Source organism: Euprymna scolopes, chromosome 6, assembly GCF_053919585.1.
Source record: "Euprymna scolopes isolate OS-2025 chromosome 6, ASM5391958v1, whole genome shotgun sequence".
NCBI lineage: Eukaryota > Metazoa > Mollusca > Cephalopoda > Sepiida > Sepiolidae > Euprymna > Euprymna scolopes.
In genome coordinates this window covers 97,140,606-97,166,952 of record NC_136487.1, presented here as the reverse complement: position 1 = coordinate 97,166,952, position 26,347 = coordinate 97,140,606, and the positions used below count along the sequence as shown (strand labels likewise).

The 26,347-nt window shown below is 30.4% G+C and overlaps 2 protein-coding genes across 5 annotated transcripts in view; one reads left to right on the top strand and one right to left on the bottom strand.

Moving 5' to 3' along the window:
* LOC145277814 (uncharacterized) overlaps positions 1–8,959 on the top strand; it is a 73,192-nt gene extending 64,233 nt beyond the window's left edge. Inside the window, exons 3-4 of the mRNA XM_080129701.1 lie at positions 317–527; positions 6,214–8,959. Coding sequence (XP_079985827.1) covers positions 317–527; positions 6,214–7,016 — 1,014 coding nt within the window. The 3' untranslated portion in view covers positions 7,017–8,959. The remainder of the gene's footprint in view (positions 1–316; positions 528–6,213) is intronic.
* Positions 8,960–11,746: 2,787 nt separating this feature from the next.
* LOC145277813 (isocitrate dehydrogenase [NAD] subunit gamma, mitochondrial-like) overlaps positions 11,747–26,347 on the bottom strand; it is a 62,371-nt gene continuing 47,770 nt past the window's right edge. For 2 of the 4 annotated variants that reach the window (XM_080129699.1, XM_080129697.1), the window contains 2 exons: positions 22,952–22,975; positions 11,747–11,935 (listed from right to left, as the gene is read on the bottom strand). In XM_080129699.1, the coding sequence (XP_079985825.1) occupies positions 22,963–22,975 (13 nt within the window). In that variant the 3' untranslated portion in view covers positions 11,747–11,935; positions 22,952–22,962. The remainder of the gene's footprint in view (positions 11,936–22,951; positions 22,976–26,347) is intronic. The other 2 variants (XM_080129700.1, XM_080129698.1) reach the window with 1 other exon arrangement.

The window sequence follows — 26,347 nt, the reverse complement described above, 5'->3', positions numbered from 1 at the left end:
TTTCAAATTCACACCACAATGCTTGTAGATCCAAAGCAAACAAAAAATACAAACAGGGAAAAAAGGATTCTTGACCAATTAAGAGCAAGACAACAAAAATCGCTGGACAATGTCATATTAAAGACTATTAGTTGTCTTAAAGGCCACTGGTCAACTCTTCACGCAGACGTTGTCCAGACATTGTAAAATGGGTAAATTCAATTTTTTACATGTTCTTATAAACTCCCCCCCCTTTCTCATTAAGATCCGGTTAAATAGTTCCACAATGAATTCGTATTTTTAGAAGTTTGTTCATTCTTTTGGATTTTTAAAACAGGTGGAAACCATTACAGACCCTGCAAAAGTGAAATTATTAATGGCCCAACCTGCAAAAGAGAAGTTCAAATTCATTCAAGTTCTAATTCCGGACCAATTTTCCAAATATGACAGCATTGATCACGATGGTCATATCAGTCTTAACGAACTGATTCGAACTACTGGGGCTGAGCGTAATGCAAAAAGTGCATTTCAAGCTGCGGACAAAGATGGTAAGTGACTTATATCATAACTCACTTTAGTCCAGTTAAATAAGCTTTACAAAACATCGAAATAATTGCAACAAAACCTTTTGTTTGCACAATACATTCCTATACAGTCTATAGATTTTATTTTAACATATTAACAGTTTTTAAAAAATGATTTATATATTTATTTAAAGTATATATATATATATATATATATATATATATATATATATATATATATATATATATATATATATATAAAAGTGAACGTGTCTGTGGGTGTGTGTGTGTGTGTGTGTGTGTCTGTGTACATTTTCCTATGCAATAACTCTGTCAATTTTTAGTCTACAGACTCGAAATTTGATATACAGGTTACTGAGATTTGGGAAAATCGATTTGATCGGTTTCCGGCCAGAAATTTGGCGATTAACAACAATTTGACCTTTCAGAACTCTACCAAGCTCCTCCGACAATTTTGGGTCTACGCACTTGAAATTTTAGATATAGGTTCCTTGGACATGGATCTAACTTAATAATTTGATTTGATCCCAAAACAATAAATGTTAAGAGGTCATAATAGGGGTCAAAGTTAAAAAAAAAAAATTGACCTCTGCGGTCTCTTCCAAATTACTCAGGCAATTTCTGGTCTAAATATTTGAAATTTTACATAAAGGGTATTCAGAGATAGGGCAAGCTTTTTCATCAGTTTGGGTCGAAAATTTTTAGTTACCAATATATAAATGTATGTCTGTTTGCATGTTTGCCTTAAACTTTCAATAGAGGCGACGGATTTTACCAAGATCAGTATCGTTTTAAAGTTCAACCTTTCAGACAACAAATATCGAAAAATTGGCTAAAAACATCTTCCCCTTCAACTAGGCACTTTTCTACAGTTTTTTCACCGATATTTTTGAAAGTTACCCTCTCCTTCAGATTGTCTAGCCTTAATTTAAAAAAATGTCGCTTTCGGTTTGGCGGTGGTCGTAACAGCATAAACGTTAGGTTTTACCTGTTCTTTTCCTCCTTTGCGGTACGAGTTCGAGCCGGCCTTCCTACTACCATTTTTTTTTTTTTTTTTTGCTCAACATACACCTCCAAACACCCTGGAAACGCCGGGCTGAAATGCTAGTCTCTCTCTCTATATATATATATATACAGTGATGATCATATTTATTGGCACGGTAAAATAAAAGTTAAATTTTGTCTAATAAATTCTAAAAAAGGGATTAAATTAAAGAAAATAACAAAGTATATTATGTATTTTTAACTGGCCTTTCCGATGCAGCAATCGGATTTTAGAAAAAATAAATAACAAAGGAACAACAAACATAATTGCAAAAAACCCTTGTTCAAAATTATTGGCACGGCTTTGTTTTTCTTTTAGTATCAGTATAATATCAATCAATTTCCGGTTTACGTGCTTTCTGAACTTTTTTATAGCCATATTATGCTTGTTTAACGCTAATTCAGTGAATAATTTTTTTCAGATAATTTTTAGATAGCGATTTATTTAAACTATTATAAGTGACTAAATTATAATTTTCAATCGCCATGGTTAAAACTAAGGAACACAGCGAAGACGTCAGGAAGCTTGTTGTAGCATGCCATACCAATGGGGAGGGCTATGATAAGATTTCAAAGAAGCTAAACCTTCCCAAATCCACTGTTAGAGCCATAATAAACAAGTTCAAATCGCAAGGCCACGTTATGAGTTTAGAGGGTAGAGGGAGAAAAAGGATTCTTTCCCCAAGAGATGAACGGAAAATTGTTCGACAAGTAAAACAAAACCCAAGGATCTCTGTTGGGGAGATTGTTGATGAACAGAGCAGCTCTGGAGTGAATGTATCTCGACATACAGTTGGTAGAGTTTTGAAGAGAGCTGGTTTAAAAGCATGTCGTCCGAGAAAGACTCCCTTATTGAAGCCTATGCACCTGAAAGCAAGGCTAGCCTTTGCAAAACGTCATATTGATAAAGATGTTGCATTCTGGAAACGTGTTCTATGGACTGACGAAACGAAAATAGAGTTATTTGGCCATAATAAAGTGTCTTATATTTACAGAAAATCTGGCGAAGCTTTCCTGCCTAAGAACACCATACCCACAGTGAAGCACGGTGGAGGCAGTTTGATGTTTTGGGGATCCTTTGCTGCCTCTGGACCAGGGCGACTTGTTAAGGTCACAGGTAGCATAAAAAAGGAAGATTATGTTAAAATATTGGATGAAAACCTGAAAGACTCTGCTAAAGAGCTCTCACTTGGTCGTCGTTGGTGGTTCATGCAAGATAATGACCCAAAGCATTCGGCTAAACTGACTAAGAAATGGTTTGAGGACAATCATATTAATGTTTTGGAGTGGCCATCACAAAGCCCAGACCTTAATCCAATTGAAAATTTATGGAGAACATTAAAATTGAGGGTAATGCAAAGGAAGCCTAAGAATCTTATTCAATTGGAGGATTATTGTCAGGAAGAGTGGGCTAAAATTCCTACTGAAGAGTGCAACAACTTGGTTGTAAACTATGAAAAGCGACTGAGGAAGGTAATCAAGGCCAAAGGCTATACAATTGATTATTAAATAAATCGTGCCAATAATTTTGAACAAGGGTTTTTTGCAATTATGTTTGTTGTTCCTTTGTTATTTATTTTTTCTAAAATCCGATTGCTGCATCGGAAAGGCCAGTTAAAAATACATAATATACTTTGTTATTTTCTTTAATTTAATCCCTTTTTTAGAATTTATTAGACAAAATTTAACTTTTATTTTACCGTGCTAATAAATATGATCATCACTGTATATATATATATATATATATATATATATAGTCTGAAGAAGCTTTGGGTAAATTAAATAAAAAAATTCAGTTTAAATTCATAAGAATAACAACTCCATTGAACATATCAGAGACTTTCATAAGCTGTATTTCCACTTGAAAATCCATATTTTTACAAGGGAATGCCACTATATAACGATGAAAAGACAAAAAAGCACTTTAACTTAAATTTTTAAATAGAAAAGGGGGATCATCAACTGTTTACCATGTAACTGTTTCAGGGATTTAAAAATAGGACAGCTGTTAAGTCCATGTCTCTCTAGTGGAAAATAAGAAATTTAGACAGAATCTAATTACTATTTTACCTAAATCTATATATCTATAAAAGTGAAAGTGTCTGTCTGTATGCCTGTGTGTGCACATTTCTCTTCGCAATAACTCTGTCAATTTTAAGTCTACAAACTCGAAATTTGATATACAGGGTACTGAGATTTGGGAAAATCTTTGTAATCCGTTTTCGGCCAGAAATTTGGCTGTTAAGGGGTCAAAGTTCAACGATTTGGCCTTTCAGAACTGTACCAAACTCCTACGCCAATTTTGGGTCTAAATACTGGAAATTTTAGGTATAGGTTCCTTTGACATGGATAACTTAATAATTTGATTTGAGCCGAAAACAATAAATGTTAAGGGGTCATAATAGGGGTCAAAATTTTTTTTAAATTTGACCTCTACGTCTCTTCCAAATTACTCAGACAATTTCTGGTCTAAACATTTGAAATTTTACATAAAGGGTATTCAGCAAGCTTTTTAATCGGTTTGGGTCGAAAATTTGAGTTACAATATATAAATGTATGTATGTATGTTTGCATGTCTGACTAAAACTATCAACAGAGGCGACGGATTTTCTCAAGATCAGAATATTTTTGAAACTCGACCGTTCTGACGACAAATACCAAAAAATTTGCTGAAAGCATTAATTTCTTCACTCTCAACTGGGCACTTTTCAACAGGGAGAGGTCGCTTTTTTGCCGATATTTTCGAAAGTCATCCCCTCTTTTCGATTGTCTAGCCTTAATTTAAATCTATGTCACTTTTGGTTTGGCGGTGGTCGTAACAGCAAAGACGTCACTTGTTTTTCCCATTCTTTTCCTTCTTTGCGGTACGGGTTCGAGCCTGCCTTCCTACTACCACTTTTTTTTTTTGCTCAACATACACATCCAAACACCCGGGCAACGCCGGGCTGAAATGCTAGTAAATAAAAAATATAAATAAAAAAATAATATAATATATATAAATAAATAAAAAATATAAATAAAAAATAATATAATATATATAAATAAATAAAAAATATAAATAAAAAATAATATATATATAAATAAATAAAAAATATAAATAAAAAAATAATATAAATAAATAAAAAATATAAATAAATAATATATATAAATAAATAAAAAATATAAATAAAAAATAATATAATATATATAAATAAATAAAAAATATAAATAAAAATAATATAAATAAATAAATTATCAATAATAAAAAGTATAATACTATTTTAAGAACTACTAGCAGTTCCGCCCGGTTTTGCTCGGGCCCTATGTACTGTTCATAACTTTATGTGCATATTATAAAGTGTGAATATGTACGGTAATGCCTTTCTATATAATAGGCTTCCTTAAATTCCATACAGAAAAGACATAAATTTTTTTTTTAACTTTCACTCTAATTTTGACCTCTTTTACATTTATTGTTTTGGACTCAAATTAATTAAAATGTTTGACCCACATCCGAGTAATCTACACCTAAAATTTCAAGTGTTTAGACCCAAAATTGGCGGAACAGTTTAGTAGAGTTCTGAAAGGCCAAATCGTTGAACTTTGACCCCATAACAGCAAAATTTCTGGCCGAAAACGGATTACAAAGATTTTCCCAAATCTCAATACCCTGTATATCAAATTTTGAGTCTGTAAACTGAAAGTTGACAGAGTTATTGCGTAAGGAAATGTACACAGACACGTTCACTTTTATATATATATATATATATGTAGATAGATAGATTATATTGGACGCAATGTATAGTAATGATTTAAAAAGTAAAAAAAAAAAGACTTGTGCCCCACCACCAAGAATCGAAACCAAAACGTTCAGCTCACGATTTATTTTTTGCCTCTGCCGTCAATTACTGGTCTATAAAGACGTGTTTACTGCAAGGCTAAAAATTAAAACATGAACCAATAGCTACTACGTTATGCATTCGTAATGCTGGCGTTTGCCCTTCACCTGGCAAATTTCATTTTTTAAAACTTTTTACACTTTTGCACCGATTTTTCCGGGCTAAAAACCAAATATAAAGTTTCGCATGGAATCAAATTCCTTATATATAGAGCATACATAAATATATATGGAAACAGTTTTATGTTAACTATAAACTTTTTATGCAAATATTATGCAAGCATAAATCATGTAGAATATCTGCATGAATATAATTACACATAATAGTTAAATAAAGATGATCATCCCATAAGTAAACCGAAGAAACTAACAGGGAATTAATTAAAATGAATGTTTAAAAGAATATGCAAATGAGCTAGATCTTTTACTAGTGAATGCAATTCTACCACCTATATATAAGAAAGTTGTATTTTCTTTTTAAATAAAATAGAGAAAGGGTTTTTAATATGAATATCAATACACACACACACACAAAAAAACGAATTTATACGAGTATAGAACAGATAGATAGATTACATGTTAATTAGTGTATAAAATTACATAGGAATAAAGGATTTAAAAAAGAATCTTTAATAGCAGATAAGCAAATATTATTCGTTGTATTGAGTTGAATTCAATGCTTTTTTTTTAAGTGATATTTTTCATTCCATTTTCACACTGGATGCATCTTTATGTCATGGCCATGTTTTCTTTTTTATTTCTTTGCAGCCGATGGTGAAATCAGTCGAGAGGAATTCAAAAAAGCACCATGGTCGATGAAGCCAACGTCAGGAAATAGTGAAGACAGAGAAGAATATGTGGAAGAAGTTAAGTTTGAAACCGAAGAGATTGAAATGGGCAATGGAGGAAATAAGAATGTAGAAGAAGAAGAAGAAGAAGAAGAAGAAGAAGAAGAAGAAGAAGAAGAAGAAGACAAAGAAAGTTTTATTGAAATTGTGGAAGGGAGAGCAAAGGACTTTGTAATGAAAAATGAGGAAAAAGAGAAATTGGAAAGAGTTGAAGTAAAAGCAGACAAGGAAGGAGAAAAACAAGTCCTCATTGAAGAAAATGATGAAGAGGGAGAGGAGGTTTTGGAAGAAGAAGAAGAAGAAGAAGAAGAAGAAGTAAAATCTGTTGAAGGTAAAGTGGGAGGAATAAAAGCAAAACAAGAAACTGAAAAAAAGAAAAACGTCAAAGTAGGAATGGGGGAAGCTGAACATATTGAAAACGCTGAAGCAATAGAGAAAAAGAGTAAACAAGAAGATGAAGATGAAGAGAAACATGAAAACGAAGAAATTGAGGAAAAGAATTTGGAGAAGAATTTTGAACATTTTGACCATGAAAGATTAGATTCTGAGAAACACGTTGAAGGTAGCAGTCAAGTTGAGTTTGCTGAAGACGATGAAGAAAGCAACGATTGGGTCGATTCAAATGAGACAAGTGGTGAATCGGATTCTGACCAGGAAACTGATTCAGAAGACGAGGAGAGGAAACCAAGCGACAAGGAAAATGATGAAAGTTTTAACGATTAAAACTTGTATCTTCCCCAGAATCACCTGATTTTATCAGCCAAAGAAAAACTCATCACACATAAAGTCAAGGGATTTTGCAAGAGAACTCTGCTTTTTTGATAAAACAGGGATGCATGAGAAAATGCATCTTTTCTTTTTATTTAGGTGCACAAGTGAACCATCATACTTGACTTTTAACATTTCATAAATTAGCATGAGATGAATTCAAATGTAACACTGGCTAAAAATAACAGTAAAGTAGATAAACAACACAATCGATAATGCACTGCCAACTCTTCATGATTGCAATACGCAATTTGATTAATAACCAACTTCACTCGATTCATACATTAAGTTGTTTTCGAGAATTGTGCTTTTGCTCATTTACACATTTCTGATTTGTTTTTCGAAATTCTATAAATTTTGGTTTTAAATTTTCCTGTCTATACATGTAAATAAATGTGTTTCTGTGTGTAATTATGTCCTCAACATGAATGTGTGTAATTATGTTCTCGACATGAATGTTTCAATTCATTTGTAAAATGGAATTTTCAACTTTTTGTAAGAAATGGTGTTCGAACTAAATGTAAAAAATTGTGCTACAAATTTTCGAAGACTTACTGAATGCATTTTCTGCTCTGTTTTTGTCATTTTCTTACTTTATAAAGGGACATTCACTGTCTCTTTTGAAATTTCCTGAGTTTTTTCTCTGTAACCAATAACCATGTTAAATAAGTCATTTACACAGTGATAAAAATGCTCAATTTTAACTTGGAATCTTGTGAAGGACAAAAATATAAATCGTTGATGTGCTGCATTCAACAAGTTTGATTCAACAAGTTTGACTTTTGTTATTAAATTTTATTTCAATGGTGATCGTTGCTCCTAAACCAAAGAAAAACATGCTGTTTCTCATGCATTCCTGGCATATCAAAAGAATCAAATGTTTTATGTTATTTAAAAAAAAAATGTTATTAAAAAATAATGGATCCATCTATTGTTGCCCGTGTGGAGGTATATTACCGGTCGGGAATTTTTATAAGATAAAATGATTTAAAACAGTTATGTTTGCAATTTTTGCTTTTATAGAAAAGTTCAAAATAACATTTATGATATGATGTCAAGTAAAAAAAAAAACAAACAGTTAGCACAATGTTGTTATTAAAAGCAACAACAACAGCAAAACTGTTTCTCAAATAGTAAATGTTGAACAAATCCAAATCAATTTGAATTATTTTATCTTAAAAAATAAATAAAGATAATTAAAGATTTAAACCATTTTTAAATATTCTTTACTGAGAAATTATTTGTCTAATTTTTTTTCTTTATGAAACAAAGAAAATCTATTTTTTTTAAATGAATTTTCTTTCTTTGTTACAATATATTTAAATTATTATATGGACCTAACTGATAATTGCCCTAGCGACCCCAGATGTAATCAAAGTGTAATATTAATGGTCTCTTTAGATTCTTTAAAAAGTTTAACCCTTATTGAAACTTATTTGAAGGCTCAGTTAACATATCGATTTTTATAAGAAACATTGATTTTTTTAGATGTAAATTATGGAGGTGTCTTTCTACTGTATCTAATGGCAAAAAATGCTTCAGTTTGCAAAAAGAAAAAAAAAACAAATGTAAAACACAAATACTATGCAAACGTACAAATAAAAATTAACTATTAATTAACCTTTAAAACTGTAATAAACAGCACCAATCTTGTGTTTGCAATAAAAGGAAAACACTTTTGGTATTTTATTCTAATTGAAACCAGACATAATCTCCCAAATTATTTATACTAATATTTTTGTCATGGGTGATAAGAAATGGTCTTCATATTTTTCACTTTAGGAGCTCTATGTACCAGGCATCCATGATCAGCTGATTAAGGACTTGAAAAAAAATGAAAATAAAGTTAACATTTTATTTATAACACGACTAAAATAAACCCAACACATCTTACTTTTCTTTGAATTCAGATTTCAATAAATATCAATATTATATGAAAGGAAAATTATTAAATGTGTAAATCGAAAAAACAAATCATCTTGCAGTTATTATTTGTATCAATGTGTTTGCAGGTTCACTGTTTTTATAGTGATTCATATTTGATATACACAAAAATGTTTTTCTTGACTGAAATTGTGTTTATTATACAAAATTTGTTTTACAGTTGTTTTGAAAGTTTATTTAATGAAAAAAATAAATTGGATTTCATTGAAATATCTTACACTTATGTGAGCAGGATGAAACGCATTTGTTTTCCGGTGATTATTGAAATCTGTTTCTTCTTATATTTTGATTCAAAAAGTAACAATTAATAATAAATGAAGCAAATGTGCAAGTCATGTTATTATTATTATTATTATTGTGTTTAACTTTGGTTTGTGTAAAAAGACAGACATTTGCTGTTGTCATCAGTCATTGTTAAAGTTGTTGTTGAGCATCATGCTTTTCGTATTATTGGCATTCATTTCCCCCAATATCTTTCTAGTTGGAATTCTTCCTAGAAAAACATCGGGTACTTATGGCAAAGACCACATGAAGATTGCCGACATCCATAAATGAAAGTGTTTTGATGGAATGAAATGAAATCCAACTCTCAGATTGTGTGTGTGTGTGTGTGTGTGAAACGGAACTAACCCTATTTGGGTTTAACTGGCTTTCTCTGAAGGAGGAAGTTTCATGGGAGTATGAAATTCACAAGCGGTCCCCAGTCTCGTGTATATCTCCCAGGTTGCCAGTTTACATCATTAACCACCATTACCTTCCGCTGCTGTTGTCAACAAATTTCTGTTGTTCATTTTGAAGTAGAAGTTAAATTATTTTAATATAAAAAAAAATTGTAAGTATTATATACCCAAATTGGAAAAATGAATTTCTTGTCACAACGAGAATGAAGTTAACATTATTTTACAAGAATTCTCAGAATTTGTCTTATTACATTTTGACAATGATATTGCAAGTTTAGATTTTTTATCGTGGACAATAAATGTGGAAGTGACATACACTGTTACTTCAAGCATTTTTTTTTTTTAATAGAAAGTAAGAGTTTTGATATTAGCATTACCACCATTGCTGTTGCTCTCAGCCAGTTTGGTTCAATTGTTTTGAAATACATATCCTAAAATTACTTTTACAGGAAAAAAAAACTGATTTGTTTGAGATATTTTATACTTGTGTTGTGGAGTGATTCATGGGAATACAGCTAATACACAACAGTTTTCTTGTGAATTTATGTCATTTTCACAATGGTATCACATATTTGGATTAAAAAAAAATGTTTATTAAAAATGTTATTATCTGATTTAATTCTTTTTTGTGAAAAACAAATCTGTATGTCTTATTTATTGGTCGATACACAAGGCCAAATTTAGACACAAATGTGGAGAAAAAAAAAAGACTTCTTCTAGAAAATATTTCACTTGATTGATTATGAACAAAAATATAAATTACCCCAGTCTTCTTCCATTTTGAAAAAAACCACTATCAGAGTAAACAGCTACTACACTTTCATCCTAGCTAAAAGGCTTGATAAAAAACTTGCTTTTTAAAAGTCATTATTACTGGCCATTTCACAAGGATTAAATTGAACAAAATATCGATTTTTAACATGAATGAAAATAGAGTTCCTAGAAAGGATTCTTTACAGATTTAAAAAAAAAAACAAATTATGACAGAGTACCGACCAAATTTGCTTACTATTCCCACTGCCAATAATCAAATTAGACAGGACCCTAGATCCTTGCGATAAAAGAAATAGGCATTCTGGAATGGGAAGACATGGTCTGTAAAAATAAGAAGCATGCATGCACACAAATGTGCAAATAACTTGTTAGATGAAAATAAAAAAATATTGTGAAGTAAACTTAAAAAAAATAAAGACATTTTGTATTTTGAAGTATTTTCAAATGTATCCTGTTAACAATATTTTGACGAATTAAAAAAAAAAAAAAAGACATTGAACAATGGTATTGAATCTAATTTTTATTTTAGGTATTTGAAAAAATGCTAAATATCAAGATCATATTGGTGGCAAGAATAGATTTGTTTTAATTGCTTACTAAGATCTTACAAGTAGACCAGATATAAAAATATTAGAAATGCACTGAAGTGAAAATAAAGCCCTCTTTCAAGATATGAGCAGAATAGCACTATTTGTTTTGGTTTGATTAATCATATACAATAAGTATTATTTCAGTATTAGATAACTTTAATCATATGCAGTAAAACAGAGAAACCATATTGGTTGACAATAATTTAAAGATTTTTATTAAAGTTGACATAAATGAAAAGAGGGAAAAGTAAAAGAGGGGTTTAAAGAAAGTGAGAGAGAAAGGCAGAAAATTTAAGCTTATGGAAATTCTTTACTTATACCCCCCCCTCCTTTCCAAAGCAGGACTACTCTGGTCTCAAATGAAATTCTCCTAAACAAGATCAAATTTTGACTCATTAAGCAAACTCATGCATTCAGTTATAAAGTTTAATTCCCCGATGTCCGTTTTAAAATTGAATAATAAATTGTTTGAAAAATGAATCTTGCTTCCCTTATTGACTTTTAGTCCTCACAATCGATGAACAATGTTTTTGACAAAAAACTGTTTCCTGTGTAAAAATCTATCCATTTAGCACTTGCTAATTTTGTTATAGTTTTTTGTTATAGTTTTTTGTAACACCTTGAAGTGATATTTTTTTAAAGATCCTTAGATCTTGTCTTTTGAAAAAAAAATAAAATAAAAACAAAAAACAAGACACAAGATGTAGAGTTGTTTATTATAATATTACAAACGATAATAACAAAAACGAAACATAAAGCAGTTTGCTATGCTTTAAGATGCCACCAAAAATTCTTTTAAAAACTGGATGCATTGCTGATATTGATGGCAATCTAGATTACAACAGATCAAATCCTCATGCAAGGAACTCACTGAAGCTGCCATAATCTGTTAAGAGTAAAAGAAAATTATCTTTCAAAAATGCAGAATACTTTATAAATATGAAGCACACACAGAGAATTCTATAAGAAATAATTTATGTTATTTTTAATTGGAATTCATTATTGAGATGAGTATTTTTTATTAATTTTATTTATTGCAGACTATTATCCTTATCTTTTCTTAGTTGATTCACAATGTTTTGGCCAACCATTCCTCTGGCCTTCGTCAGGTGGTAACCGCGACAGGATAGGAACTCTGAATCTCCTGACTGCAATTACTGCTTTCTGTAGTTGTTGTCGTCTCACCACGTTTTTTTTTTTGCCAAGTAAGGAGATTCAGAGTTTCTATCCCGTCGCGGTTACCACATGACGAAAGAAAGCCAGAGGAAGAGTTGGCCGAAAGGTTGTGAAACAACTAAGAAAAGATGAGGATAATAGTCCGCAAAAAATAAAATTAAGAAATAATTTGTTTTCTCAAACCTGGTACAAATTACAATGCATCTCAAATAATGACATTCATTGTAATTTAGAAAAGGATTTATGATAATTTACAATTCTCTCATTCACATGAAGATGTTTGATATTCATAACCAAAGCAACACTCTTGCGAAAATGCAAGATGCACATAGTTGATGATACATTTTCGTTAGCAACTTTAAGAGATATGCTTGAATCCTTAACTTTTTGGTTAGGATCAAAGTGAAGTATTTGTTTCATATTACACTTCATCTGTTCTGACTCTGGTTGATGAGAGATCCTTCTAAAGTGAGGAAATAAAATGTTTTGTCAAATTGCTTCTTTTTAAGAATCTGGATTTTTCCCACATTAGAAACTTTACCCTCATGGGGAGTCAAGTAACTAGCGACATGCCTAGGAAGATGGTTTCATGACAACAGAACAGATACTAGACTACCCACTTCCCCTGTATTGAGCACTGAAAGATGATACATTAATCTGACACATATGCATGCATCAATAGCAACGTGCACTTTCCTAGTGGCCTGCTTCTCAACTGAGCATGAAAAATTTGTCTTGTCTCAAAAGCCAGGACACATATGCGCACACACATTTTTGCCCGTTATAATTTCCAGAAAAAAAAGGTGTGGATGCTTCTATTGTAGACAACAAGTACATGTCCGCATCGAAAAGAGAAAGACAACAGAGATGTGAAATGCAGCTGAAATCTGCCTTTCATTACTTTGGTTAATTCGAATAACAACAGATGCACGCGTTCTACGTTTCTTAAATGCACATTTGACATTTACAGCATCGTTTAGTTGGGTTGCCTAGACTACCATTTTTGGGATATTGATTGGAAAAAGCATCCAATAAAAATAACATTCATTACATTATATAATATATTCTAGTAAAAATATGCTCACACTGGAATGAACATATTTTTACTAGCGAGTGTTGAGTATGCTAATGAACAGCTGAGTGTGACAATTTCTTGTTGATGTACACACTCTCCTAAAGAAGGATATAATGCCTAGGAAGATGGTTTCATGACAACAGAACAGATACTAGACTACCCACTTCCCCTGTATTGAACACTGAAAGATAATACATCAATCTGAAATACTAAACTAAATTGAACATTAAAAGTGCAATAATAGAAGTTATAATATAGTTTTAGTTTCAGAGACAGAAATGAAATTTCCACTTTTTTTTTTCACTATCATAATATTGAAACTAAGTAACATTAGTGTAGCTATCAATTATCTATTAAGAATTTAAGATTAACAGGTTAGGGTTTTAAAAACAATGAGTTGCATGGCAACCAAGAACGCTTATCTGCTTGCCCGTCGGTTTGTCTGCAACTTTACTTTGGACCCAGCAAACCACTCCCTCCCAGATTTTCCTCTGTGGACAGAAACCACGCTAGATGATCTGAAAATTATCCCTTCTCAAGTACATGACATCATAAAAAACCTAGACACCTCAAAAGCATGTGGACCTAATCTTATCCCGGCTGTGCTATTAAAAAGATGCTCTGCAAACTTTTCAACAGATGCCTTAACAAATCTTGCTTTCCTAACTGTTGGAAAACCGCTTGTGGTACCAGTTTATAAGAATTTTGATGAAAAAACTGACTCATTAAATTATTGCCATATTAGCCTCCTCCTTCACCAAAATATTTGAGTCCATAATTAATCAACCTCTAGTCCATCACCTTATAGTTGCTAAACTTCTGTTTGACCAACAGTATGGGTTTAGACAAGCCCATTCTACTGCAGGTATTCTAACTGTAATCTCTGACTGCATATACCATGCACTGGATAAAACAGGAAAGGCTGGGGTAGTAGCCCTAGATATATCTAAAGCTTTTGACATAGTATGGCATGATGGTCTTCTCATGAAAATCAAATCCTATGGTATTACTGGACAAATACGTAACATAATTAAATCCTTAAATAAGAGAAGAATCCAAGTTGTCCTCGATGGTTGTACGTCAAAACAATGATATAAATGTGGGTGCATTTCAGGTGTCGATCCTTGAACTTTTATTATTCCTGATATTCATAAATGACATTCCTAATAAAATTGTCTCTGAGATGGGTATATTTGCTTATGACACTACGCTCTATAACAGACATGAGGAGAAAATGAATAAACCTGTATCCAAGGCAATGGCAGAAACCCTAGAGGAAGACCTTCGGTCTGTGGTGGAATCGTGACAAAAATTGATGGTCACATTCAATGCTGCCAAGACTAAGCTCCTTTCCCTTAATAATTACAAGAAACCTTTTCAACCACTAATAGCATGGCTAATGATATATTACCTGAAAGTAGTTCGTTCAAACTCCTTGGCTAAATGTTTACAAGGAACAGGAGTTAGAACAGATACATTGAGTGCATTGCCAAGGCTACTGCAAAGAAGGTGGGAGGTCTTTCTATCATGCTAGAAAATTACTTACGCCTGAGAGCATCCTGTATCTTTACAAGGCCACAATTCGCCCATGTATGGTGTATTGTTGCAACATTTGGGCTGGTGCACCTCTTAAACAGGATTCAAAAGAAAGTCGCCAACTATCAGTTAAGCTTTAACCGCTGTCCCATCAACGAAATATTGCACCCCTCTGCCTGTTTTGCAACTACTTTAATGGTCGATGTTCCAATGAACTACAAGCCCTTGTACCCTTTTGACGTAAATACCCCCAACAAACAGCTAAATCCCACCCTACACAATAAAAATCCTAAATGTAAGAAAGCCTTCTACACTAATAGTTTCTTCCCTCGGACTGCTAGACTTTGGAATTCCCTTCTGGATTCCTGTTTCCCTGACTGTACTGACATGCAGAAATTCAAGTGTAATGTAAACAAACATCTTGCTGCTGAACTCCCTACATAGTACGTCTACAAATTATGTCCTAGATACATCAAAGTGGCATTGTGCCTTGTTTGGGGTGAAAATGCAATAAAAATCTATATTAATAAAACTAGAGTAGATCATTGTATATCTGGAAAAATGAAAAACAATTAATCTATAAAAATGATTAAATATTTTCAAATTAAATAATCATAATCTAATTCATTGAAAAAAAAAAAAATGAAAAAAAAAAAAATAAAAAATAGCAACACAAAGCATGCAACATTTCAAATTAATAATTTACCCTGAAGCCTTGTTACCGTTGGACTGTAATGAATGTTCTAGCTGGTCTCTCTCTTAATAATGGTATATGAGGGAAAGTACAGCCTGACTGAAGCCAGTTTCTTCCCTTCACATGATGACATTGTAATTCATCTTTCCATTAATAAACCCAATATTGTGATGTTACAGATTTACTTTTAGACAAGTTGACTAGTACGGATTCATACTTCAGTTCAAGTGAATTTGACAGAGCTGACTCAAATGCATCTAAGAAATTACAAAATACTTGAAACATTTTCGAAATAATTAAGGATAATATTTAACTGTCAAAGTTTATAGAAAATTTTGATTTTTTTCATTATGTTCAAAATGTGATAATAAATAATTAAAAATGAAAATCTTTTAAACAAAATAAATTTTTAATTTTACAAGAGTTTCATTAGCCCCCCCCCAATCTATTCTATTCAACAATGCTACATTTTATTTTAAAATCAGATTCAAATATAATTGTACTTGTATTCTATACAGCTTTCAAAATGCACATACACACACTATGCCATAAGTTGCATCAATGCAAAAGAAGGCTTGACAGTGTATGGATAAAATTCAATAAAAGGAACATAGATAATAATAATATAAATCTATTGATATTCATAAATCTATTCATATTCATACATGAATATCAATTACTAAAGAAATTAATGGTGGAAAAAAAAGGTAGAATTAAAAATTTTACCAAACAAAGAAATGTAATTCAGTGTAGCATTGTGTTGTGGATTTTGATAAAAGTACAGTTAATTCTCTTTTTGCTAAAACTATCAATAAACATGCTTGACACCAAAAGAAAGATTGCTGGAAAGTTTATTGAAAACAATTTTATTCAAAACATGTTTTAAAAACCATGTTTTTCATTTCAAAACTTAAAATTCATTGCACCTTAGAGAAATTAATTTCACTTTATCTTGATTATTTATAAAGAAGACTTAACTTTATTATTAGTAGAAATTCTATCCAAATTCATGACAATAACACTATAAACAAGAAAGGATAACATTTAATATTTTTTAAAGGTTTCCTGTAAAAGAAAAAAAAATACATTGCTTGATCTTTATTTGAACAAGATGACCCTCTTTGAAATTTGAGCTGAAAAATAAAATAAAAAAGATCCTCACCTGCTTTAGCTTGTAGAAAAATAAATTGGATAAATTTTATGGTTTAAAATCAGCTGCTAAAAAGATGGAGATTCCCATCAAATTCATGTCATCAACTTTTAGACAAGACACACATGAAGTAGATGTTAAAATGTAAAATGTTATGAAGATAAGAAATAAGGAGGAGTTTCTGTAGACTTGGTATGATAATGTATTGCGATTTTCAGTGGATTCCTGAAAAGGTGTATTTTATGACCTGAAGAGAAATGATAGTGATTTTCACAAAATTGGATATAAAACTTGTTAGTCAGAAAAAATTCCATTTAAAATTTGGGGTATGTTGTTTTATGATGCAAAACTGATGTTTGTAGTGTGAATTTCACGTTCAGTGTATCACAAATTATATATTGTTAAAGGAATCATTTTTAAAAAGAAAAAGCATGTGTAACAATGTTTGAAAATGACAGAATTTCACAACAGATTGAAAAAGAGACAAACAGCATGTCGTCAGTTGTACAATGACCATATGATGCATCCACTCAGACAACTACATTCATGCACACACAATCTTCTCATATGAAAAGTTTGAAGGAATCCTTGAAAAGCAGAACAAAATTTGTGTAAAGGATGGCTGGTTCAAGTTGAAACAAGGTAAAAAAAAAAATAAAAAATAACATGCAAAAAAGGTAAAAGCAAGATTGAAGAGAAAAAGAAAAGAGATTCCTCACAGTCACTTGTTTAAGCTTTCATATTGCTGTTAACTGAACAGCATAAATAACTTGACAACCCACTAACAAACTTAAAGGCTGCCTGCTAAACAGCTAATTTGCACTAGTAATAGGTATCCCAAACTAGCCTAGTTTAGGATGCGAAAACTGGTAAATAAAGTTAAATTTCCCCTAACTTCAACTTGTGATATCTTGTTTATTTTTTGGGTTAGTTTGATAAAGTTTTGATTTTAATAAAATTTAATATTTTTGCTTTATAGATATATTTCTTTTTCTTGTGTTTTTCATAGTCTTTTTCCAGGCTACTTCAAGTTATGTCACTAATTCTGGTGAACGAAGAAATATGAAAAAAATTCTGAAAACCACACTGTTTTGTAGAGAAATATCTCATCTTTAATAATCTGTTGGTGTCATATTACTACGCTCATCAATCAAGGAGCGCCACCAATAAAAGTGACTGTACCTACACATCAAGATTTACAACTTAATGCCAAGTGACCGAAGTACATACAAAGTATCATCAAGAAAATCAACTGTCAGCATGAACCCGCATGACCCACTTTGTTTCACAGATATGTCAAATTTGTTGAGTGAGTTTGTTTTTGTTTATTTAATAGTTATAGAAAGTTATTGTTTAAAATAATATTTTTAGTGTGACAAGCGCGTCAATAAAAGAAATGAAAATTTACAATTTAAAAAATAATGTTGTTTATTTTCTATATCTTCTTTCAAACTTTCATATGTTCTTTGCTTATCTTCTTTCGGTTGGATAAACTTCAACATTGTTAAATTATCCTTTAAAATTAAACCGGGTACATTTTAAACTAAAAAATTTTTTTAGTTGTGTGTGACGGAAAAATTTTTTTTTCATTTTTAAAAATATGCCTCATTTTTTTGTTTACTTATTTCTCTTATGTTCTGTCGGGCGTTTTTGATATATCTAACATTTAAATTATTGATATATCTAACAGTTAGATTATTCTTTTTACTTCAATAAAAAAAAATTAACAAAATATAGCTAAATATTAAGTTATGTGCAACAAGTCATGTGTAAATAAAAAAATTAATTTCATGTAAAAATGTGCATTTTTTTTTGTTTATGTTCTATCGGGCGTTTTTGTTAAATTATTTTTTAATTACACTGTACATTATTTAAAAAATAATAACTGAAAATGTAATTAAGTTATGTGCATTTTGCGCATAAATGAAAACATTAATTTCATTGTAAAAATCATTTTTCTTTTGTTTATTTAATAATTTCCAAGACGGTACTTCTATAGTTTATCGCCGAAAATGGAGACATTTTTTTTGTGCACCTGTCATTAAAATCTGAGGGAGAAATCAGTATTTAAAACCATGACTGAAGTTAGAAATGAATAACAAAAAAATTAAACTAGATATTAATTACTTCCGGAAAGAACTATGAAAAAAGTAAATAAAGAAAGTGAAAGAGAACATATATCTGTAATTATTTAATTGAAAATGTTTTGATTTAATTAATGAAAAGGGGAAAGTTTTTCATGAAACATATATATATTTGGGTTCGTATTACTGTACACATAGATTCGAAAAAGTTCTCAAAAAAAAAACATATAACAAATAAATGTTATCAAATGCAAGATAAGTTACTTTTCTACCTAACTGGATTGTTTTTAGCGTTTTTATTTAATGTAAAATGCTTATTTGGCTCGAAAAACATAGTGTTTACCGATGTATTGGAAAATTTAAAATGGCGCCTGGCTCTCTCTTTGACATGGTAAGTTTGGGAAAAGGAATTAAAAATAAAAAATTAGACAAAATACTGTTAAAAACCCGCCGAATATATGTCAGCCTATGTCACGGTAATATATACTGAGCGCCATTTTTAATTTTCCAATACATCGGTAAACACTATGTTTTTCGAGCCGAATAAACATGTTACATTAAATAAAACACTAAAAACATATCCAGTTACGTAGAAAAGTAACTTATCTTGCCTTTGATAACATTTATTTGTTATATATTTGTTTTTTGACAACTTTTTTGAAACAGAAAATGAAAAAAATTATTAAAAACAAAAAATGAAAATGACATATTCATAATTGTCTAAACTGGGCAAGCGCCATTTGAAAACCAAAACATTTACTGTATAAAAATTTATCAAAATATACTTGTAAAAACATTTATTGAAAAGTTTGCATAAGAAAATATAATTTTAATAAAACAATTTTGTAATGAAAGCAACATTGGATTTTTATAAAATAATTTTTTTTTTCTGAACAAATAAATAATTTTAATGAAACATTTTTTTGAATTAAAGCAACTTTAAAGGGTCAACAACAAATTAATTTAAATGAAACCGAAAAATCATTGTCTAGTTTAATTTTTTTTTGTTATTTATTTCATGCTTCAATCATAGTTTAAAATACTGATTTCTCCCTCGGATTTTAACAACAGGTGCACGAAAAAATGGCGTCTCCATTTTCAGCAATAAACTGTAGAAGATGGGTTGCTGTCTATGACACAGACTTTTACATTGGCCAAGTTAGTGAGGTTATATCTGCATCCAGTGCTGTAATAAAATTTTTATCGCAAACCAAAGGGAGAAAAGATTTTTTTCAATGGTCTTTGTCAGATGACATTGCACAGATAGAGTCAGCATTTGTTTACAGATGGAGATTTGAGGTAATGCCAGTTTCAAGTGATGGTAGGATTTGGAGTGTTCCTGATATATCTACCATAGCAGAAGCTTATGAAAGAATTCTGAGAGAAAATCTATAAGGAAAGGAATTGTAGTAACTTCTGCCTATAAAATATCTTACTTGTTTACTTGTCTTTTAAGTTGAAACTTTTTCAATGATTGAAAAAGAAAAAAAAAAAAAAAGACTTGTGACTTTTTGTATGACAAATTTCTAAATCTTATTGTTGTCGGTCCTTTTTTGGCGAGTTTAAATTCCCCAAAGTAAAAATATTTCTGTGGCAAAAAGTTTTGTTACAAGAAACAAGGCAAACATTTTTTTAATTCCTCACCCAAAATTAGTAAAGTTGCAAATTTTCAACTTCTACTTCCAATTGTTACATTTTTACAGCAATTTCAGTAACGTATACTTTTGACTCATTTTTTTTTTAACCCTTTTTTGCCTTTTTACTAAATTATCTGTTCGACTGCTTTTACATGGTCCACAATTGAATGGTTTTATCAATTTATAATTAAAAGAAAAAATTACCTTGATCTCTAATGTGTTATGAATCATACTAAGAAGATTCAATACATTAGCTATTGAAATGAAATTGATATGAACAGTCAAAGTTGCATTTCCGTGTCATATTTTCACTTTTTTTTTGTTGGTAGTGGGATTTTGCCTAGCATTTAGGTTGGTTTCATCTAATAATTATTGCTTTTCATTCGTATTAATTTTCATTTACCACAAGATGACATTACATTTATAAGGATTTTTCACTTGTTAGTAACTTACATTTTTAGTTATATACTAGGAAATTTGGCTTCTGGACCATGATAGCAAATTTTCAACTTTCCGACAAACTTTGAACGATTATAACTTTATGGCTAATTGAGCTACCAAAATATATTTGGTACTTTTGTTTATGGTTTACAAAAATCTATATGACCACATTAATGTTTTTAGATATAATGAAAATAAAATTTTGGTTTGGGATACCTTCTAGTAACCATTATGCCAGTTAAGACTCTTTTTTTAAATAATAATAATAATAATAATAATAATAATAATAATAATAATAATCAAGTCAAAATGTTAACAACTTTAGAGAGGGACACGTTTTAGAAATGGGTGATAATATCTGAGAAGCAGTTTTGCTAAAAACAGAGCATTTAATTGTCAGTCTAATCAGCAGAGTTTCAAAGGCACGGCTAAAATGAAAAGCAGATTGTTGAAAGTAAGAGCAACAAGGCTTCATCATCCACTAACAAGTGAAATAAAATATGGTTTGAATCATTCAACTGGTGGTACACGTGTACATAGCCACACTGATGATTGTTAGCAAATATTAAACATCTGTGGATGTTTAATATTTATAAAAAAATATTATTAAAGCTCCCTTCAAGTAGAACACTTTGAGAGAAATAATAAGTTTCTAATTAAGCAATATTTTGAAAGTTCTCTCCCTTTATAATAGATTGAAGTAAACTAGCATGGCCCGTGTACCAGTATTGCCCGGTGGAAATATGCCCCACACCCCACCTGTAAAAAAAACAAAACAAAACAAAAACAATTAAACTATGATTGTTAATGAGAGCCACTGCTGGTCGAGCAAAATAGTGGGCACTGGTGTCTGTGGCCAAAAAGAATGTACAATCTGCATGTTTAGCAAAAGTCTTACAAAATCTCTGATAAGGTGATATAATGATAGTCATATGATTTGTCACCCTTCCTTTTGTCTAAGGATAATGGGTAACCAGTGATCACATCTTGAAATCAAAGTGATTCTTCTTCTAGACCAAGATTAACAAACCCTATCAACCTAAAGTAAGCAGGTTTTAAGGTGTCAGCAACACGTCACTCCTTCTCTTGTCTGTTCCAATCATTTCTGCTAGCAAGATTTGATTGCCAGAGGTGCTTTGATACACTTATAATTTAGGATATTTAAACTGATTTGGATGAGAACTTATTCTTAATAACCATTCAAATAGTAACAACTTTGGAAACACATTTTATTTTTATTTATTCACGTATCATTAAAACATATAAATATAAGTCAATCCAATCTTTTGTAGAATCTTTTGAGTCACTAAATATAGTTCTTAGTGATATCTTTTGACCTTGTTAAGGATGTTGCAGTGGTTCTACTTTCAATCCTCCAGAGATCATCTCATGAGTTGTGGGAATCATAAATAATTCTATAGAATTTATAACGAAGCAAGAAGATCTAGTAAGTACAATTAGTAATAAAGCAATTCATTCGGTCTAGAAGATGGTTTCTGGAGAGATAGAGAAATTACCATCACAGTGCTTTTCTTCACTAGTTTCAACTTTTTATACATATATCTATCTAAAAATATATATATACATGCTATAAGTTCAACCCTCTATTAATAGTTTAGTTGAATAAGAGAGACAAAGAAAATATGATTGTTATAAAGAAAAAATGTATAAATAAAAATTGGCATTGTTTTTAGTGGCAACAATTTTCAAAGAGGTTAATAATCGTTCTATATCTAGAATTGCAAGCCCTTGGTTCAATACAAGACGAGATAATGGATTAGACAATACATTTTTAGAGGATTATAGTTTTAGGAGATATGTGATGGGAAATAAAAGCATGGCAATGTTAATTCAGGAAAAAATTAAGGTAAATAAGAGAAAGATTACGGAAAAGCATTTTTGGAAAGATGACATCAAGCCGTGCAAAAGTTAGCAAAAATAAAACCATTGAAAATTGGTGTAGATGATGTGTTTTGAAATGATTCATGGGGGTGGAGGGAGTAACTTTAATGGAAAATTAACCATGATTTATGAACTTGAAAGTCGATCAAATCGAGATAGAAATGGATATAAATGAAAAAGGTTTTTTGTGAAAACTACGCGACTCACCAAATCTGTTCTTATGAAAACAACCTGTGAAGAAAGCAGATGCACAAATTAGAAAATAAGCGAGGGTTCCATTTGGGGAAGACGGACATGACAAAAAGGAAGTGGCTGGTGTTGAGAAGTCAAACTTTGAATTTTGGTTCACTCATCATTTTTTTTTTTTTTTTTACCAAAAGATTTTCTTGTATTTTCAATAGTTCCAGACATTTTGTTCTAAATTCATTTAATTCGTTTTAGTTGAATTCTTATTCAAAGAAAATTTAGTTGCGAAAAAATAAAAAACAAGTTGTTAGCCATCACTTTGTAATATTTTTTGATCTCGTAATAAAATTGTCTAAAATTTGTCCAACATTGCATTGCATAAAAACTACCAGACAAAAATGTATAAATTTTTTTTAAGCATATCTTTTTAAAAAAACTGATCTAAAATACATTTTGAAAATCGATACACTATTTACTCATTAAGGAGGAACAGAGAAATCTTTTCGTATTATAATAATAAATAATGATGTCATCATCACTTTTGAAAAGTCAGGATCATTGAATTTTAAATGGGAATTAAAGAGGTTTGCTAAAATAACTTTGATCTCACTTTTGTATGAATGACTACACTAGATAACTACCTCCTCCAGTATCTATTCCAATACAAACATTCTTCAGTAGTTGGTAACATTTTAATATAAACATTGCTTGTTTAGTTATGAAAAATATTGATTGAAAACTTATGAACAGGTTTGATCTGCTGAGAAGGGATTACCACTTGTGATCAAAGAGAAATTAAATCAAACCTTTCAGAGGCTGTTCTTCCACCATTGCATTGAAGATAAGAACAGGGAGGGATCCTTAGTCAATCTTTGATGTGACTATGATACAACTTGAACAATTTTTTGTATAACAATCAAAGAGGTTCCATTTCAAATGAAATCTTTGCTTATTTATAAAAATACTAAAATATAACACAATTTTGTTATTTACAAATATTTTTATTTAAATCAATGAACGACTGAAAGCAATCATTATTTTTCTCACTCATATCTTCATCTTTCTTCATAAAGTTGATTTCTGTTGATAAAAAAAAAGTAATCCATCTTAATCTTTTCAGCAAAGTTATCTTTTTGTTTTGTCAATATTTAATCTTTTTTTAATTATTTAAAAATTGCCCAAGCTTAGAATGATTAACTAAAAATATTAGAAATTGAACAAAATGTTAACTTGTCCGAAGAGATTGAGAGGATTATATTATTTTTTATTGGAATCCTTTGAGACAAGTAATTTGTTTGTTTATTTTTGGACCGTTATCCTCATCTTCAGTTTCACGACAAACAACAACTATGAAGATGAGGATAACAGTTCGCAAATAAATAGATTGAGATGTTTTGTTTTTATTTAATTTCAAACTAATAGTGAACTTTGATAAATTGTTAAGAAAAATACAATTTACTAAATGACAAACCAAGATTTTAGAATCAAAATTAGAGCTATTTATTGTTTTAGGGGTAAACTCTTTAAAACTCCCCAAAATCGTGATTCAAGTGTTTGGATATCCAAATTCAAAATATCATTATTTAAAAAAAAATTTGAATTCTTTAGATTTTGGTTATTAAAAGTAAACAACAAAAAACAACAACTATAAAAAGGACAAAATAAAACAAAAAACAAAACAAACAAAATATGTTGGTTCTCTTTAAAATTAAAATATATAAATCATTTTTATATGTGAACTAGTGGCAGAAGATTTCTTATATTCAAGTTACAGTTTTTGAAATTTGAGAAGTCATAATCAGAAGGTTACAGACCCAGAGCCATGTGGAGAAGAAAACTGGGGAAAACTTTGATAATAACAGTTTTGTTAACTAAAGTTTCGGAGAACATAAAAAGATGTAAAATATAAATAAAAAACAAAACAGAAAAAACAACAACAAAAAGAAAAAAAGCAAAAAAAAACAAACAAAACAAACAAAAAAACAAATGATAACACATGGAACAGCCATAGAAATCCCTTGAGTAATTACAAGATAAAGAAAACATTTCAGAAGAACGATGCTGTATCATTTGTGTAGAGAGAGATAATCGAACTGGAACAAAAGGAGGCAACACCTTTGCAAGGAAGTAATGTGATGCCAACATTAAAGACATGTTTAGTATTGGTTTACTATCTCCATGACCCACTTTCATACAAGTAATCATTTGCCAATAATAGTGAAGAGTTAGAAAAATGTGAAAATTAGACTTAAATGTTTCATGTTTGCTAGGCCTGCTATTTTCTCATTTATATAAATTCAGAGGAGGGCTACCTTTCATGCTAAAAGTCTAAAGAACATAAATACAGAAATATGAAGAACCCCAGAAAAAAAATTCATTTAACTGTTAAAGTTATTAAAAGAGAAAACTAAATAACTGTCAATGGTCAGATGGTAAGGCAAAATATAAAGAAATAAATGAATCAATTATTCTTGAGACACTCCAGAAAAAAAAAACAATCAAAAGGACAGATTTTGAATCGACACTGATTTCCTTTACTTTCAATTGAACTATAAACAATACGCTTGCCATCACAAAAGTTTTTTTTTCAAAACGTTTTGTTTTGTAAACTTTCAATTTTAAAAAATTACAAATGTTTTATTAAAAAGTATAACAAAACAAAACTTACATTAAAATTTAATGTTTTAAAAAATTCTTTAAAAATATTAATTTATCATTGCTAAATTTCAGTGAAAGAGAAATCCTTCTATACTGGAGCAATTTTTGTTGGATTAATAACTTTTGTTAAGTTAATTGTCAAGTAAAAGAAAACATATTTTTTTTTCATAGTGGAAGATATATTGACAATGAAAAAGCAAACAAATTAATTAACAATGTAACATCTTTTAGCTATTTTTTACACTCAGAGAAACGCAGAAAGACACGTTACATCCACATGTTTTTTATGAAAAAAGTCAACCAAAAGACGACAACTGCGAGACCCAGTTCTAAAACACACGTCATCACTCGGGCTATGACAACAGTATATTCTTTTCATTGTTTTGACTTTTGAGTGTGTATCAGTTAATATCTTACATGCTTTTATATAGAGTAATATGGTTCCTGGTTAATTAACTGCATCTAACTGTGTCGGATATATACTTGAGAGTCAAAACAATAAAAAGAATATTCTGTTGTCATAGCCCTAGTCATAACAGACAAAAACAACTTTGCTTACATCATTGAAAAATAAGTGTCAAAGGGAGACAATTCTTCAAGCACCAAGAAAAACCTATCAACATTGGTAAATTACCAATAATTTCTTATTTTTATCCAAATCCAGTATCCTTTTTTTCTTACATTAAAAATCGATTTGTGTCCAACATTGCCCTCCGGGAAGATAAGTAAATAAGGACACTTTGCAAGGTTTGCAAAACA